At 43.5% G+C, this 17,587-nt stretch overlaps 1 protein-coding gene across 2 annotated transcripts in view; it reads right to left on the bottom strand.

Moving 5' to 3' along the window:
* Positions 1-17,587, bottom strand: part of MAOA (monoamine oxidase A) — a 71,781-nt gene that overhangs the window by 27,715 nt on the left and 26,479 nt on the right. For both annotated transcript variants that reach the window (XM_043571046.1, XM_043571047.1), the window contains exon 3: positions 13,926-14,063. In XM_043571046.1, coding sequence (XP_043426981.1) covers positions 13,926-14,063 — 138 coding nt within the window. The remainder of the gene's footprint in view (positions 1-13,925; positions 14,064-17,587) is intronic.

Raw genomic sequence — 17,587 nt, 5'->3', positions numbered from 1 at the left:
GAAAGCTGCCAAATATTTTTTTAATCATCTTGAAAATAAACAGCTATGTTCTAGAATGGTTTAGGAACAAGTCTGCCCAACCCCTATGAATTCCTTGGCACTCTTCTAGTCCCACTGTTTTGCGACAAGCCTATAAGAGAACGATTTTGGTTTGTTTTCTACAGTACACAATAATGCTTTAAATAAAGAAATCAAGGGTGCCAGGATGGCTCAGTCGGTTAAGCGTCTGACTCTTGGTTTTGGTTCAGATCATGGTCTCACACACAGTTCGTGGGTTTGAGCCCCACATTGGGCTCTGTGCTGACATTAAAGCCTGCCTGGGATTCTCTGTCTTCTCTGTCTTCACTCCTCCCTGAGCATACTTTCTCTCTCTCTCAAAATAAATAAATAAACTTAAAAAAAAAATCACCTAGGCGGGGTCTGGCTGGCTCAGTCCGTGGAGCGTGCGACTCTTGATCTTGGGGTTGTGAGTTCAAGCCCCATGTTGGGTGTTGAGATTACTTAAAAATAAAATAAAATCTTTGAAAAAAAAAAGGAAAAAAATAATCTAAAACGAGACCCATTAAACAGGATGGCAGTATTGTGCTATATTAGTAGCCTCTTGGGTAAGTAAAGCCAATTGACAGAGCATTCGAAAAATGTTTTCCTCTTCCACAAAAGCCATGAACTGAGGAGAAACGGGCAGTTAGAAAAAAAGATGAAAATGTTACACTGTGAGGATGAGTGGCTGTTTTTCCAGAATGGCTTTATTAAGACATAATTCCTGTACTCAATACTCCACCCATTGAAAGTGTACAATTCCACGGGCTCTGGCAGATTCACAAAGTCACGTATCCATCACCACACGTGACTTTAGAACATTTTTGTTACCCTAAGAAGAAACCCTTAGTCATTAACAGTCACTCTCCATTCTTTTGCAAAACACCAGCACCTTTTTACATTCCCACCCATAATATATGAGTTCCAACAGCTCTATTTTCTCACCAACCCTTGGTGAATCCTTTTGATTCTAGTCATCCGGGTGGGTGCACAGCAGTATCTCAAGGTAGTTTTGACTTGCGTTCCCCTAATGACTGATAATGGCCAAAGTCAAATTAGGCTTGTTGAGTGGATGGTCATGTTGTTCAGTACATACATCGTCTCCATCTTTGCTGCCATGGCCACTTTGCTATGCGGGCCCACTGAACAAGTGATAACGGAAAGAGAGGGTGTGATGGTTTTGTAAGGTGTTGACTTGTCCAAGCTGAACTGGATTTCCCAGAATTTTCTTTCCTATATACTTCTGCTAAACGTAGCTCATAGCTAGACTGTGGCACATCATATGGACAGGGGCAGGACATAAATAATCCAATATTACTCTCCTAACCAGTGTGCCATGTTCCAAACCAACCCAAAGCCATTGGGCAAGGGAGTCCAGTTGATTCTGCCCTTACAGGTCTGCTTCCCTGGGTGCAGAGTAGGGTGGAGAAGGGTGGAGAGTAGATCTGAAGGTACTTACAGGTTGAAAGATAACAAAGACACTGCTATGTTTAATGACAGAAAGATGAAAACTAACAAATCACTTCTGTTTGCTCTGAATCCATCACATTGGCTATACAGACTCTATCAGCTCTCAGGTATATGATTACTATTGGCCAGGCCTTTGTCCCCCAATTTGGTATGTTCTAATCATACCATAGGTCAAAATGCATCAAGAGCTTTCTACAACATGATCTTTGGGTTCTTTTTTTTAAATTTATTTTCAGAGAGAAAGAGAGAGAGTATGCACGTGCACACAAGTGACGGAGGGGCAGAGAGGGAGAGATAGAATTCCAAGCAGGCTCTGCACTGTCAGCATGGACCCCAATGTGGGGCTCAAACTCATGACCCATGAGATTATGACCTGAGTCAAAATCAAGAGCCAGACACGAAACCAACTGAGCCACCTAGGCACCCCATAAGCCATTTCTTTTTAGTCCTTCCTTTCATTAAACTTTACTTAAAAATACTAAAAGAAATGATACTTTCTGTTGCGGTTGCCCATTTCCTTCATTAATATTTATTTTCTCTTATACTTTTCCTTAAAAAATCATTTACTTGCTTGACTATTATTATGCCCGGATCTCATGTCTGATTTCTCTTGGTTTTCACTGCTCCTAGTTAAAGTCTTGCGACTGTAATAAGTGAGATGCATCACAGGTTAAAAACTTTGGGCTGCTTTTGATGAATTTAGCAAGTTCACTATGTCTTTGAAGATATTCGGAAGTCCACATTACATATCTATTAGATCTGTAATATATAAGTGGGTGTATATGGGCATATATTTATGTGTGTGTACGTGTATAATTTGTTTAATCCCAGCTGGTGCCTGGCAGCTAGAGTTCATGACTCCAGGATCTTGGTCTGGACTCCCCTGCCCTTCCCCTCTGTGCCTTGGTCTCCATGTCAGGAAAACTGAATCTGCAGTGCCACTGAGCTGGACCGTCCACCAGGAGCTTAACAGGACGTGCTTTCTAGATGTGGAGGTTGCAGGTATGAGAAAACACTGATCTGAGAGAAACATGGTCCCAAAGATTCCACCTAGCTGCCTAAGTCAGAAACCACTTCTGCTTCCACTGGCAGACTAGGGCTGCCATGGCACCTCGCCATTTTCTACATTGTATTAAACTGATTTAGGGGTGCCTGGGTGGCTTGATTGGTTAAGCGTCCGACTTCGGCTCAGGTCATGATCTCACGGTCCATGAGTTCGAGCCCCGCATCGGGCTCTGTGCTGACGGCTCAGAGCCTGGAGCCTGTTTCAGAATCTGTGTCTCCCTCTCTCTCTGCCCCTGCCCTGCTCATGCTCTGTCTCTATCTCAAAAATAAATAAACGTTAAAAAAAAAATTAAAAAATAAACTGATTTACGTAAGAACTTTCCCAACGAGTTTCAACACACCTTAGAAAGACTGCGCCTCACACGTTTATATCTCTTACACTCCTTTGTACATTCCAACATTCTGAGAAAAGCTCGTTAAAGGGAGGACTAAAAGGGAGAAATACAATTCTTGCATTTACAACCCATCTCTTATCACATCTAGCTCTCCCAGGCTCCAGAAAGGGTCCAGCCTCTTTCTACCCAAATGGCTTCCTCCTTTCCCACCTAAGACAAGATCTTCTTTTTTTTTAATTTTTAAAAGATTTGATTTTTAAGTAATCTCTACACCCAATGTGGGGCTTAAACTCACAACCTCGAGATCAAGAGTCCCTTCTCCACCATCTGAGCCATGCGGGCGCCCCCCTCTCTTCAGACAAAATCTTCTAATGAATGCCAATTTAGTGCTGATTTTTAATGATCAATGCCATGTACATACCTTTTCTAAAATAGCCATAATCAATATTACCATCAAATTTACTAGAACTCCCTATGTGTAAGGTGTTGAAGGGAAGAGAAAAAGATGGAAATCTCTCAAACCATTTTCTATGTGAGCATTTCTCATGCTCTTTATGGGTGCTGTATGAAAATGGGTTCCATGGTCATGGATCTGGGAAACTCTGGCTTAGAGTTAAATAGCTTTTTTATGTTTAATTTTTTTTTTTTTTCTGCCAGTCCTCATAGGACCCCTAACTTGCTAACAGACATCTCGGCACTCAAAGACAAGGCTAGGACACGGAACATTACCAAAATGTATCTGACCAAGAAACACCCTCTTTTGCAAAGCACTTTTGGCATTCTTTCTTTCTATTCTGGCTGGCACTGGCAGGGGCCTGAGGGAACATGGGAGAACATGGGCTAGAAAGAAGAGCTCTGAAAAACAGAGGATTTATTTTCCAAATGATAGTAATGGGAAGATATTCTCATGTGTGCGTTTCCTGAACAAGAGCGTGCGTCATCCCACAACAACGAGTCAAACAGGAGAAATAAAATGAAATCACTTGTTGGTCTAGTTAAATTGCAAGTGCTCTGTTGTTGAATCTCGAGCCTGGGACTCGGCCCCACGGAACAGGGCAGTACAAAGAGAAAGTACGTCGGAGCAGGTTGAGAGGGTCAAGGGCAAAGCAGAGCTTCCTGCCAGACTGGGGGTTAACTGAGTGCATTCATCTTGTGTATCCCAGTGACTGGGCAGACGCAACCCTGTGACTGTGGTGCATGGGATTCCTGTAGTGATGTCTCCTGTGATCGTGATGGTGGAGACATGGGAAGGAGAGGGGACCACAAGCCTTTAGATTCTTAGCACAATCCCCCCCACATTTGAACATCAGAAAAGGATTTCTAAAAAAACCTACAAATTGGGGGCGCCTGGATGGCTCAGTCGGTTGAGTGTCTAACTTCGGCCAGGTCATGATCTCACAGTCTGTGAGTTCGAGCCCCACATCTGGCTTGCTGCTGACAGCGCAGAGCCTGCTTCAGATTCGGTGTCTCCTCCTCTCTCTGCCCCTTCCCCATTCACACTCTCTCAAAAATAAAATAAACAATTTTTTTAACATTTAAAAAAATAAAAGATAAACAAATAAAAATCTACAAATTGGGGAAAGTCACAGACACTCAGGATTTCTTTGGCCCAAAGAAGTATGTAGATTAGCGACTGTGCCCACATCTGTGCCCCAGGGTCAACTTTTGTGACTACCTGCTGGGTAGCAAGTGTGGGCAGAATGGTGATTTCTTCCCATCAGCTGTGAAGCCTGAGATTTTTTGTAGAGACATTCACCTACTGGGTATGGCTGTGGAAACTAGGCCACCGGGTACTTAGTAGGCAAGCACAGAGAATTAAATCTCGGCCTGAGGTTCCCTGTGTATCACTGGAGTCTGACAAATTACACAAGTGCTGTAGGAAGGAAAGGAAATGGACTAGTAGATCAGGAATCAGTCTCTCTGTTTGAAAAACATGACATGTGAAAAGTCCTTTAAATGGAAAGGACTCAGTTCCACAGCTTTTGGGATCAGAGTGTTTATTACATTTAACAATACTCAACACTGGGGTGCCTGCGTGGCTCAGTCGGCTACGCATCCAGCTCTTGATTTCAGCTCAGGTCATGATCTCAAGGTTGAGAGATCGAGCTCTGAGTGTGGCTCTGCACGGGGTGTGGAGCCTGCTTAGGATTCTCTCTCTCTCTCTCTCTCTCTCTCTCTCTCTCTCTCTGTCCCTCCCTTTACAAAAAGCAAACAATAAAATGAAGTGCCATGAAAACAGTACTGGGCTGCTCAAATAGAAGTATCCACATTATTATCATTATTTGTCTCTTCAGTTTCAAGTTCTGTGTTCGCTTAGGTTAGTTATCAACTAGGCTTCTGCCTGCCTGTTTCTCTCTCACTCACTTCTGTAGGACCTTGAACGAAATCCTTGCATTCTTACAACTTTCTCTTATCTCTTAAGAAAAACTGTCACTTACTAAAACTCTGCAGTCCACCCAGTTTTCAAAAGGTATTCATTCAATGACCTTGACACAGAAGCAAAAAAGCTTAGGGTGCCTGGGTAGCTCAGTCGGTTAAGGGACTGACTTCGGCTCAGGTCATGATCTCACAGTTCATGAGTTCGAGCCCCGCGTCGGGCTCTGTGCTGACAGCTCAAAGCCTGGAGCCTGCTTCCGATTCTGTGCCTTCCTCTTTCTCTGCCCCCTCCCCTGCTTACACTCTGTCTCTCTTTCTCTCAAAACTAAACAAACATTAAAAAAATAATAATAATTAATTAATTAAGGGAAAAACAAAAGAAAAAGCTTAGAGTCCACATCTGAAACAGAGGGCTATATAACAGCACCGATCCTATTAAATGGCAGGACAGGGCAATGAGAACAAAAAGTTTCTGGCTGGGTCAGTGTATCCATGTGACAACGGAACTTCCCTTCTTCAGGAAGTACCCAGAATGGACCAGGTATGGGATTTATAGGACGTTAAAGGGTGTCTCCGGTTTCAACTGTTAGAGAAGGCTACTGTACAAAAGTTTGAAACCTCAGGACGGATGATTAAGTCTTTTGGCTGGGACAGCAGACTTGTGCTCTGGGGTAAGGTAGGGACTACAGAGGGGGAAATAGGGAAGAGGTAGAAAGCAAGAAGGGGGGAGGAAAAAGGAGATGTTTTTTGACCTCGCCCTGGCAACCACATTCTAACTTGAAAGCTCAAAACCTCCAAGACTTGAGTTATCAAGGAGACAAGAGCAATTTCTCTCGAGGAAGCTGCTTATGTGAGGTTTCATTCCATTTACAAGGTTCTTTTTTTTTCTAATTTTTTAATGTTTATTCATTATTTTTGAGACACAGTGTGAGCGGGGGAAGGGCAGAGAGAGAGGGAGACACAGAATCCGAAGTAGGCTCCAGGCTCTGAGCTGTCAGCACAGAGCCCGACACAAGACTCGAACCCACGGACTGCGAGATCAGGACTTGAGCTGAACTCAGATGCTTAGCTGACTGAACCACCCAGGCACCCCTCCACTCACAAGGTGCTTTCTGCCATTACCCACAATGCCCAAGCCTCACTCGAGGGGGGTGACTGCAAAGTTCCACAGCCTTAGAGAAATCCTTTGTGTGTGACCTAATCCCCTTTCTGTGCTGTCACTGAAAGCCAGCTCACTGAGTCACAGAGGGCAACTCTGGGCTACTTCTCAATGAATGGTTGGAAAAGGATTGCTGTCATGAATCGCCCTCTATTAAAAATGAATAGCAAAAAGATGAAAAACGTTCGGTACAGATGATGGGTGTACAAACATGTGAATTTACCTGATGTTGGAGAACCGTACATCTAATGGTTAAGAAGACAATTTTTATGTTATGTGTATGTTACCATGATTTTTTCAAGAAAGAAAAAAAATAGAGGGGGTGGGGGAAAAATAACGACAAAAAGGGGAAAAAATGGAAGGAAAAAGATCTAGTCATTAACCTGACTTTGCTATGTATTGGGCTGTCACTTCAACCGAGTGGAAGGTTTGCTCTCTACAAACTACATCTGAGATTTATCCCTGAAAGTTTCTAGGAAAAAGAAAAGAGGCTTTGAGAGAAAATGGCTAATGCTGACCTAGCTTTCTAAACACTACAAGGCTTTAAGAGTGATTTCTGTCATTATGCTTTCCTTTAAACAAAAGAAACAAATGAAGTCTTTTAAACATGGAGGAGGAGGGGTGCCTGGGAGGCTCAGTTGGTTAAGAGATCGGCTCAGGTCACGATCTCCCGGTTTGTGGGTTTGAGCCCCACATCAAGGCTCCTCCTTCTCTCTCTGCCCCTCTTCTACGTATGCTTTCTCTCTCTTGAAAATAAATAAATAAATCTTTTTTTAAAAATGGAGGGGGGAAATGAATGGAAGTTACTAAAACCTTTTTTTTTATTTTACAAGCTATGTCCATATATCTTTGTACTAAATACTTGCTAGACCAATGTGAGACTATATGAACATTTTTAGTCTCTCTGCTTTTAAAAAACCTACGTATAACTGGAATTTAGAGAAGAAAACAAGTAATCCCTCTTGTATTACTTCATTTCTATGATCAAACAGAATTTCTATCATGAGCACATGCCCATTACCATTTTCCTGTTCATACCTAATTGGTTTGGTTTTTTTTTTTCATCTCTACCCTGACTTCTACAGCTTACAAATTATTTTAAATCCTCTCTCTTTTTTCTCTTTAAACCAAGCAGGATATAATGGCATAAAATAAAATACTCTGATCTGGGTCATACTTTGACGAGTAAGTTCACATCAATCAATTAACAAAAAGAATATACAGCCAACTATTCCAAACCGTGCTGTAGACTTAGTATTTTAACATAATAAGGGGACTCATCTGCTGAGCCCGCTGAGCCTAACTGGGGTGGTCTGGGGGGTTGGTCAGGAGTCAAACGCTCACTGAAGGCCAGAGGCACCCCAGATCTATGGCTCAGGGTCCACGAGAAGAGAAGAAGCCACCCTGGTGAAAGGGACCACACACGGCTCCCAGGCACCCCACAGGACCTTGCCCGCGTCCAGAGGAGCCCCTACCATCTGAGTGGCATGTTAGGACTTCAGAGCTTATCAGGGTAAGGTGATTTTTATCATACCTTAGAACGGGTTATTAAAAGGGATTTATAGGGGCACCTGGGTGGCTCAGTCGGTTGAACGTCCAACTCTTGATTTAGACTCAGGTCATGATCCCAGGGTCATGGGATCAAGCCCCGCTTTGGGCTCCATGCTCAGCATGGAGCCTGCTTAAGATTCTCTCTCTTTCTCAATCTGCCCCCTCACCCACTTATGCTCTCTCCCTCTAAAGTAAATAAAATGGGAGCCCCTGGGTGGCTCAGTAGATTAAGTGTCCAACTTTAGCTCAGGTCATGATCTCGAGGTTCAAGGATTCAAGACTCACGTTGGGCTCTGTGCTGACAGCTCAGAGCCTGGAGCCTGCTTCAGATTCCGTGTCTCCCTTTCTATCTGCTCCTCCCCTATTCGTGTTCTCGCTCCTTCTCTCTCAAAAATAAATAAACATTAAAAAAATTTGTATAAATAAACAAAATAAAATAAAATAAAATAAAATAAAATAAAAAATTTTAAGGGATTTACAAGTTGACTTTCTGCCCGTGGAATAAGGAACTTTGTGATGTAACCCCCAGAACCCTGAGCTCAAGAGCCAGAAAGCCTTACTTTGGTGTCTAAATTTTCTGAGCCTCAGTTTTTTCATCTGTGAGATGGGGGGAAATGCTTATTAAGCCATAGGATCACGAGGTAACTCAAATGAGGTGACACAGGTATAGGAACCTTACAGATGGAAGGCAATACCAATGCATGGAGTGAGGTGGCCGGGATTCAGGGGATTAAAAGAAAGGAAACAAAGACACAACAAGCAATATCCCTAGAAGAGCCTAATGCCCTTGGCTTCCTGCCTTCCTACAGAGCGGCGTTGAAAGTGAAAGTATAACTTTCTTTGAACACAAAACATACGCCTTCTGGGATTTGGTATAGAAAACGGTGTTAAAATCAGCTTAAAAATATATGTCCCTGATCCAAAAGAAACACTATTATAAGCAAGGGGTCAGAACGCAGTTATTTCTGGCAGGCATTAAGACACCCTAACAAAAATAAATAAGTAAGTAAGTAAGTAAATAAATAAATAAATAGATCCCCTGCTTTCAACACGGCCTACTGGCTAAATAAAGTCCACCTCTAAGCAACAACAACAAAAAGTTGACTTAGTATTCCAGAACACACATATGTGGCAAGCCTTTGATTGCAGCTATTGGCCTAGAAACCTTCAAGTAAATGGCTGTGGGAAGAAAAGAACCAGTACTAGGAAAACCTGCTTGGTGAGCTGTTACTATCAGGAAAGCCTAGGTTGTTTTAAATAAATATCACACCATTCTCTAAGAAGAAATGGGTGGTATATATTTATTGTCTCGATTTTTTTTAAGTTTATTTATTTTGAGAGAGATTGAGAGAGAGAGAATGAGCAGGGGAGCGGCAGCATAGAGCCCAATGGGCTCGAACCCATGAACCAGGAGATCATAACCTGGGCTGAAACCAAGAGTTGGACACTCAACCGACCGGGCCACTTAGGCGCCCCTAATAGTCTTGACTTTTATTTAGGGTGTGAAAGCAGGGAGAAAGCGGGAATGCATAAATATGTCAACTTCTCCTTCAGAGCAGCACCTGCAAAATGCGGTGTTCTCCCTCTCTCCACCCTACCTGTATTATTAAGACCTGGAAAAACCCAGGGCGCCTGGGTGGCTCAGTCGGTTAAGTGTCCAACTTTGGCTCAGATCATGATCTCACAGTTCGTGAGCTGGAGCCCCGTGTGGGGCTCTGTGCTGACAGCTCAGAGCCTGGAGCCTGATTCAGATTCTGTGTCTCCCTCTCTCTCTGCCCCCTCCCCTGCTCACCCTCTGTCTCTGTCTCTCAAAAATGAGTAAATGTAAAAAAAAAATTAAAAAAAGATCAGAAGAACCCATTAAAAGAAGGAAAAAAAAAAAGGAAATCAAGCATTTCTGCTTTCCTTTCCAAGACCTGGCACTGTAAAACTTAACAAAAAGCCTCCACAATTCAATGAAACTTACTCATCAAATAACCCGTAATGATAGTGCATCTAATTCACTAATGCAAGTAATGGGTCAATTAATCCAAGGAGCATTCAAGTCCACCTGCTTCCCTTACACCATCCAAAGGAAAAGAATAGATGTTTTAAACACATTTAGCTGGTGCTACTTCAAATCCGCCTTTTAGGTTAAAAACAACATGGTTAATTTAATTTCACAAAGCAGATATAAACTCCTAAATAAAGCCATTATCAAATTCACAACATTCATAAAACCTGTCCAAGAACCTATTCTATAAGAATCAGGATCTACGAGGGAGCCTGGTTGGCTCAGTCAGTAGAGCATGCGCATCGTGATCTCAGGGTGGTGAGTTCCAGTCCGACACTGGGTGTAGAGATTACTAAAATAAATAAACTTAAAAAAAAAAAGAATCAGGATCTACTAAACCAGAATTACAATAGGTATTCTAGGGGCGCCTGGGTGGCTCAGTCAGTTAAGCATCTGACTTCAGTTCAAGTCATGATCTCACAGATTGTGAGTTCGAGCCCCGCATCAGACTCTGCACCGACAGCTCAGAGCCTGGATCCTGCTTCATATTCTATGTCTCCCGCTCTCTCTGTCCCATCCTTGCTCTCACTCTGTCTCTCTCTCAAAAATAAACATTGGGGCGCCTGGGTGGCTCAGTCGGTTGAAGTCATCCGACTTCAGCTCAGGTCATGATCTCGCAGTTTGTGGGTTCGAGCCCTGCGTCGGGCTCTGTGCTGATAGCTCAGAGCCTGGAGCCTGCTTCAGATTCTGTGTCTCTGTCTCTCTCTCCCCTCCCCCACTCGTGCTCTGTCTCTATCAAAAATAAATAAACTGTAAAAAAAAAAAAGTTAAAAATAAATAAATATACAAACTTAAAAAGATTAAAAAATAAAGATAAAAAAATAAAATAAAAAAAGAACAGGTATTCTATTCACAAGGTCCATGAAGAATACAGGCAGAAATGTGAGCTAATGGTAAGTTCCATGAAAGCAGGAGCTTTGATCATGTGTCCACCACTGTATTTCCAGCCTGGAACAATACCTTGTACAGAGGAGACTATCCAGTAACTGTTCATTGAACTGATGAATTTAGCATAATGATTTGAACCTTCTATGAATGAAGTAGACAGACATAGTCTCCTAGGAAGGGACAGGGTGCAAAACACCACTAAACGTCTATCTCCACTGCTCAGCTCAGAGGTTCAGGCTTAGAGTCTCAATTTGCCCTGTAAACACAATCTAGCAAGGGTCAAGAACCATTCTTTGGTGAATACTAACAATCGTTTTAGAGGGGCACCTGGCGGGGGCCCAGTCAGTAGAGTATGCGACTCTTGATCTCAGGGTTTCGAGTTCGAGCCCCACGCTGGGTGTAATCTTAAACAAACAAAAAATCATCCCAGAATACATTGAAACTGGATCCACTACAGTCTGCTGTCAGAAGAAACAACCGAGGCAGTCTTTAAGGCTGCGCGCTGGGAAAATTTAAAAGCTGAAGCAATCTGGACCCTAAAGAATATGGCTTGGTTTAACCAGACACTGGCAATCTTCTGGATTCACCTGCTTCATTTCGGTGGTATTCACTGAAAAGAATGCACTGTGGTAGATTACAGAGGCTGGGGTTGTCTCGAGAGCCAATTCAGAGTGTCACAAAGACAATTTGCACTATTAACCCGGTGCACTACGGTGACAGGGAAAAGTCCATTCCCCTAGCCCCCACCCCCCACCCCACCAAAGTGGACACAGCAGTAAGGGTTGAGATATTTTTAAATAAGTGGAATGATTTTTTGCTATACGGTTTGCTAACAATCTTCCATGGAATATAGTCTTCCTGCTTTTCCCTAATCTGGCCGCCTCACTTTACAGGGACTCCTTCAGCTCCAATAAATTAACCTCTAACTGACCCACTATTATCTTTAGCTGAACATTGCGGTCTACCTTGGGTGAAAATATGTGTGCTTTGGCAGATTAAAGTATGTGAGAGGATGGTTTAATGGTATTTCCGTGCTCCATCTTTTCTTTAGATGGGATTGTGTCTTAAAAGAAAAGAATGGGGGCGCCTGGGTGGCGCAGTCGGTTAAGCGTCCGACTTCAGCCAGGTCACAATCTCGCGGTCCGTGAGTTCGAGCCCCACGTCAGGCTCTGGGCTGATGGCTCGGAGCCTGGAGCCTGTTTCCGATTCTGTGTCTCCCGCTCTCTCTGCCCCTCCCCCGTTCATGCTCTGTCTCTCTCTGTCCCCAAAATAAATAAAAAACGTTGAAAAAAAAAATTAAAAATAAAAAAAAGAATGGTGCTCAGCACCTTAAATGTGTGCTTCTTTGGAAGCCAGTCCTAAAATGCATGAATGGTATGAGCTCGGGGGGTAAAACAGACCATTACTCGTTTCATAGTCTTGTCGAGCTGCTTTCTCTCTCTGAACCTCAGTTTTCCCCTCTGTAAAATGGGGATAATCGTGCCTGCCTAATGAGGTGTATGTAATGATTTACGGAGATCATGCATAAAAAAATCACTTAGTTGTTTACTGTGAGACTTCAGGGAAAATAAAAAATCTCTCAGCACCTGAATGTGAGAGAGGAAAAGATCATAAGCATGAGTCTGCTCAGATTCCAGGACAATCATCAGACTCACTTGCTTCCTACTTGGACTGAAGAGTGAATTTATGGGACTGTTTATTTAGTACTCCATGCAAAGGATTTGGTCTCTCTCCCTACATTAAATATGCTAACACATGTAAAAGTGCTCAATAAATGTTAGTTACTATCATTCTCACCGTTGTCATTATTTGTTAATCCAGGGAAGCACCCTGCCGTGTAGACAGAGAAAGTGATCAGGAAGCCTACCGAAGCTAGCGTTGTATAGTTTTTTATACTTTCTTCATTCCCCCCTTGACCTCCGAACCCAGTTTCTCTCAAGGCTGCTGGTTTGTTTTTGTTCTTTCACATGTGCAACTGCCAGACCCTTCCCCAAACAACCCAAACCATCCCAAACCATATCAGAATGTCTTAAGATCCCCTGATGGCGCATCAGTGTGCACATATCACAAGTACCCTTGACTCCAAGCTCCAAAAACCCCCCGAGGGCTCCAGACCCATGTGACTGAGTGGGGTAGAGCCGCTCAGAGAGTGACGTGATCACTGGTGTGGGAATCCTGCCATTAGAACGAGTGCATGACCCCTGCCCTCGAGACGCTAGTTCTGGGAAGCCGGCTGCGAAGGCAGATCGGACAGCCTGACCTCTCAAGGCACATTTCCAACACTCCAGCTGCTCCATGTTTGGCTTCAGTGACAAAGAATAACTCTGGCAACAGCTGGATATCAGCAGAGTGAAACAATCTTGTTTAAACAGTGGGAAACCGCACAGCCCAGCTAGACTTCCCGAAAGTCAAGGCTCAGTACGGAGGAAATTATCAAAGCATGCAAAGAAACGCCAGGTAACGATGACAATGAATAACCTGCTCAGTCTTAAGAACTGGCCTCGGACTACTGTGTTCCTTGGGGCCTTAGAATTGCCTCATAGGTGCCTCAAGGGCTGCCTGTGGCTCTGTGTGTGTGTGTGTGTGTGTGTGTGTGTGCGCGCGCGTGTGCGCGAGCGTGCACACATCCGTAGGCACATCCATGTGTCTACCACAGGTAGCTTCTGTCCCCGCCCCCTTGCTCCCCATAGACACTGAAGAAGCAAAGAAGCTGAAAGCCTCATACCCTTACTCCAGTTGGACTGGGGGTGCAGCCATTAAGGGCCACAGTGTGTGATGTGCAGAGGGGGCAAACTGAGGCATGACCCCTTACAGGGATTCCCAGGGTCCCCAAGGATTTCTTTAAAAAGAAAAAGAAAACGCAGAAGACTACTATAAGGCTGAGAGCCTATTTTTACAATTGCTTTGAGAAAAAACTAGGAAGAAAACCGAATATTTTCCCAAATACAGTGCTCCCCCACTGGTCACTTGAGTAAAATGTCAGGCTTACCTTTACATATTGAACAAGCCGCTCACATACGTTCACTTTGTAAGTTTCTAGACCCAGCTCCTTAGATAACCGTAGGATTCTATTCTGGGTTGGTCCCACATATGCCCCGCCAACATCTACGTAATTGACGTGTTCATTCTGTACAAAGAGAAAAAGGGGTCAGAAGACTTTAGTTAACACTTGGGGAAAACAAGTTTCTATATCTTAAATTTTTTTTTAATGTTTATTTATTTTTGACACAGAGAGAGACAGAGCATGAATGGGGGAGGGTCAGAGAGAGAGGGAGACCCAGAATCCGAAGCAGGCTCCAGGCTCTGAGCTGTCAGCACAGAGCCCGACGCGGGGCTCAAACCCATGGACTGTGAGATCATGACCTGAGCCAAAGTCGGATGCTTAACCAACTGAGCCACCCAGGCGCCCCAACAAGTTTCTATATCTTAATTAAAAACAAAAAAATTTATTTGTTACACCTTAAATGTGCCTTATTTCTCTCTTATAAAGTGCAGCTGAAAATACCAATTTTTTCTCTGTCACCCAAGAACTTGGCGCAACCCTGTACGACACTCATCAGGAAACAATCCCATTTGTATAGCTACTGGTGAGGTTGATTCAACAATAACATGTATAGTAGATAAAGAACGCTATAGTACATCCTGCCGATCTAGATCCTTTTCCAAGCATTTAGGTTTTTATGCAGGCTTTTCTTTGGGGTTGTTGCTGGAGGAACCACCTTGAGATTTATTAGGCCCAATTCTCTGATTTCCAACAGATGAAGTTTTAAATCAGAACACATTGATGGGCTCTTGAGCTTATGTTAAAATACTTTCTGGATCATTGTTTTACGCTTATCCTTTTTTGGTGCCTTGTTTTCCTTGTATGATTTCTCATTTTTAACCAGGAGTTACTTCTTTTCTTTGGAGTCTATTTCTGCCAGCCAGTGTGGCACTTTACATAGTCTGCCTGACGTTTAGCATACCATAAAGGTAGTGTAAATTTGGGTGGAAACCATGAACGAGGGCAAGGTTTATTTTTCTCCCTTTCTGAATGGTAAGCTTTATCACACTTCCACGTATGAAGCATTCCAATTGGAGCGCTTCCTATTAAAATTCCCTATCTTCAGCAGGTTCGGAGTTTCATCTACTGTTCCCTGCGCGCCATATGGCCATCACCCTGTAATTTGCAAAGTCTTTCGGGCTCAGTAGGCATTCAAGGTGAAAGTCAAGTTTTGAGCTCATTTACTTCCTAGGCTTCATGTTTTTACTTTGCTCTGGGGATTCGCTTGTTTATTCAACAAGCAAGTACCTTGCTCTCCTACAAGGTGCCAGGTACTGTTCAAGGAGCTTCTGTTCCATCAGTAAACCAAACAAAGATCCCTGCTCTCAAGGAACTTACATTCGATGGGAAGAGACAGAAAATGAACCCAGAACATAACAAGGAAGTCTCTCAGAAGTTGGTAAGAGCAACGAAAATCAAAAAGCTAAAGTAGAACACGGGAGACTGAAACCGCAGAGAAGAAAAGGAGACTGCAATTCACAATGCACTGGATATGTAGGCCGCCTTGAAGAGGTAACGTTTGCATGAAGACTGTAAGTAGATGAAGGAGTTATCCATATGCCAGGACAAGGGCATTCCTGGCAGAAAGAACAGCAAAGACTAAGGCAGAAGGGTGCCTGGTGTGTTCAAGAAACAGGAGACCACGGGTTCCTGGGTGCCTCAGTTGGTTAAGCATCTTGACTCTTGACTTCTGCTGAGGTCATGATCTCACGGTTCATGAGTTCGAGCCCCACATCGGGCTCCACACCGAATGCGCAGCCTGTTTGGGATTCTCTCTCCCTCTCTCTCTGCCCCTCCCTCCACTTGTGTGCACTCTCTCTTTCTCAAAATAAGTAAGCATTTAAAAAAAAAAACAAGAAATAGGAAGCCAGTATGGCTAGAACAGAGTGAGCAAGGAAAAGAGAATTAGAGATAAGGCTAGAGACGTTATTGGGGGGCAGGTCATGGGAAGCCCCAAAGGTCATTGTAAGGACCGTGGCTTGACCTCTGAATGAGGATAGCTTCTGGAAGCTTTTTGGCAGAGACACACCAAGATCTGACTTAGGTTTGAGAGGCTCATTCTAGCTGCGGCACTAAGACTAGATTATAGGAGGCCAGGGTGAGAGCAGGGAAATCAGTTAGGAAGCCATTGAGGCATCTGGCTTAGAGATGGCGGTGACTGCCCCCAGGAGTTGCCATGGCAGCGGTGCGAAGTGTTGGATTCTGGATGTATTTCGAAGGCAGAGCCAACAGAATGAATGTGAGGCATGAGCATATTGGGTGTGACTCTGAATTTTTTGGAACTGTCATCCTTTCCATCAAGGCTGCTGGAACAGCGGGTCTTGATGGAGAAAGTCAGAAGTTCAGATTGGGTGTGTGAAACGTGAGCTGTCTGTTCAGCATTCAGGAGGCCCGCAAATTTCCGATTTCCGTGTCAAGGCAGCAGAGTGTATTTTATACAACACTTTACTGATTCCAATGGGGAGAGGTAACCAGGGCTTCCATCCTGCCACAAGACCAGAAATGAAGTGTGCCTCTGACTTCTTTAAACTAACCCTGCGGCGCCTGGGAGGCTCAGTCAGTTAAATGTCCGACTGTCTCAGTTTTGGCTCAGGTCACAATCTCACGGTTCATAAGTTCGAACCCCGAGTTGGACTTTGCACTGAGCGCAGAGCCTGCTTCAGATTCTGTGTCTCCCTCGCTCTCTGCCGCTCTCCCGCTCGTGCTGTCTCTGTCTCTAAATAAATAAATAAATAAATAAATAAATAACTTTTAAAAATAAAATAAATATAAAACAAAACTGGTTAAAGTACTTGCTTTAACCAAGCAAGGAGTCGTGGGAATTTCCAAACATGATGTCTTTAGATGACAGACACTAAAGCCAATAATCCTAAGTGCAGGATTATGAGGCATATTGCAGAACATTTCCTTTTTTTATCATACAAATTGTTACAACACTATCGACTATACTCCCTATCCTGTACTTTTCTCACGTCTGTGACTTACTTATTTTATAAGTGGAAGTTTGTACCTCTTAATCTCCTTTACCTATTCTGTCCACCCCCCGCCACCTCCTTTCTGGCAACCACCAGTTTGTTCTCTGTACATAGTGTGCTTCTGGTTTTGTTGGTCACCCATGCATTCATTTGTTTTCTTTTACAGGATGTTTCTTTACAAAGGTTAAAGATTCTTTTACTTTGAAAGTTTATTCTTATGTACTTTGAGAGAGAGAGAGCAAGCAGGGGAGGGTCAGAGAGAGACAGAGACAAAGAATCCCAAGCAGGCTGCATGCTGTTAGCGCAGAGCCCGACGTGGGGCTCGAACTCACAAACCATGAGATCATGACCTGAGCCGAAATCAAGAGTCAGATACTTAACTGACTGAGCCACCCAGGCACCCCTGTCCATTGTTTCTATTTAGTGGAGTCCTGGTGGTACCTTCCCTGATGGTACTTTCCCTGATGATATTAAGGCAACAACACAAATTAATTAATTTGGTCCTGAAGAATTACAGAGGAACCACACGAAGGAAAAACTGGGAAGTTCTAAACTGACAGGAGATCTATCTGAACAGTGGCCAAGCGACAACACCAAACGTAGTATTTCGGTACTTAAAGATCCAGAGTAACT

Source organism: Prionailurus bengalensis, chromosome X (assembly GCF_016509475.1).
Source record: "Prionailurus bengalensis isolate Pbe53 chromosome X, Fcat_Pben_1.1_paternal_pri, whole genome shotgun sequence".
Taxonomy (NCBI): domain Eukaryota; kingdom Metazoa; phylum Chordata; class Mammalia; order Carnivora; family Felidae; genus Prionailurus; species Prionailurus bengalensis.
Note: the sequence above shows the minus strand (reverse complement) of the source record. Positions and strands in the feature narration are given on the sequence as shown.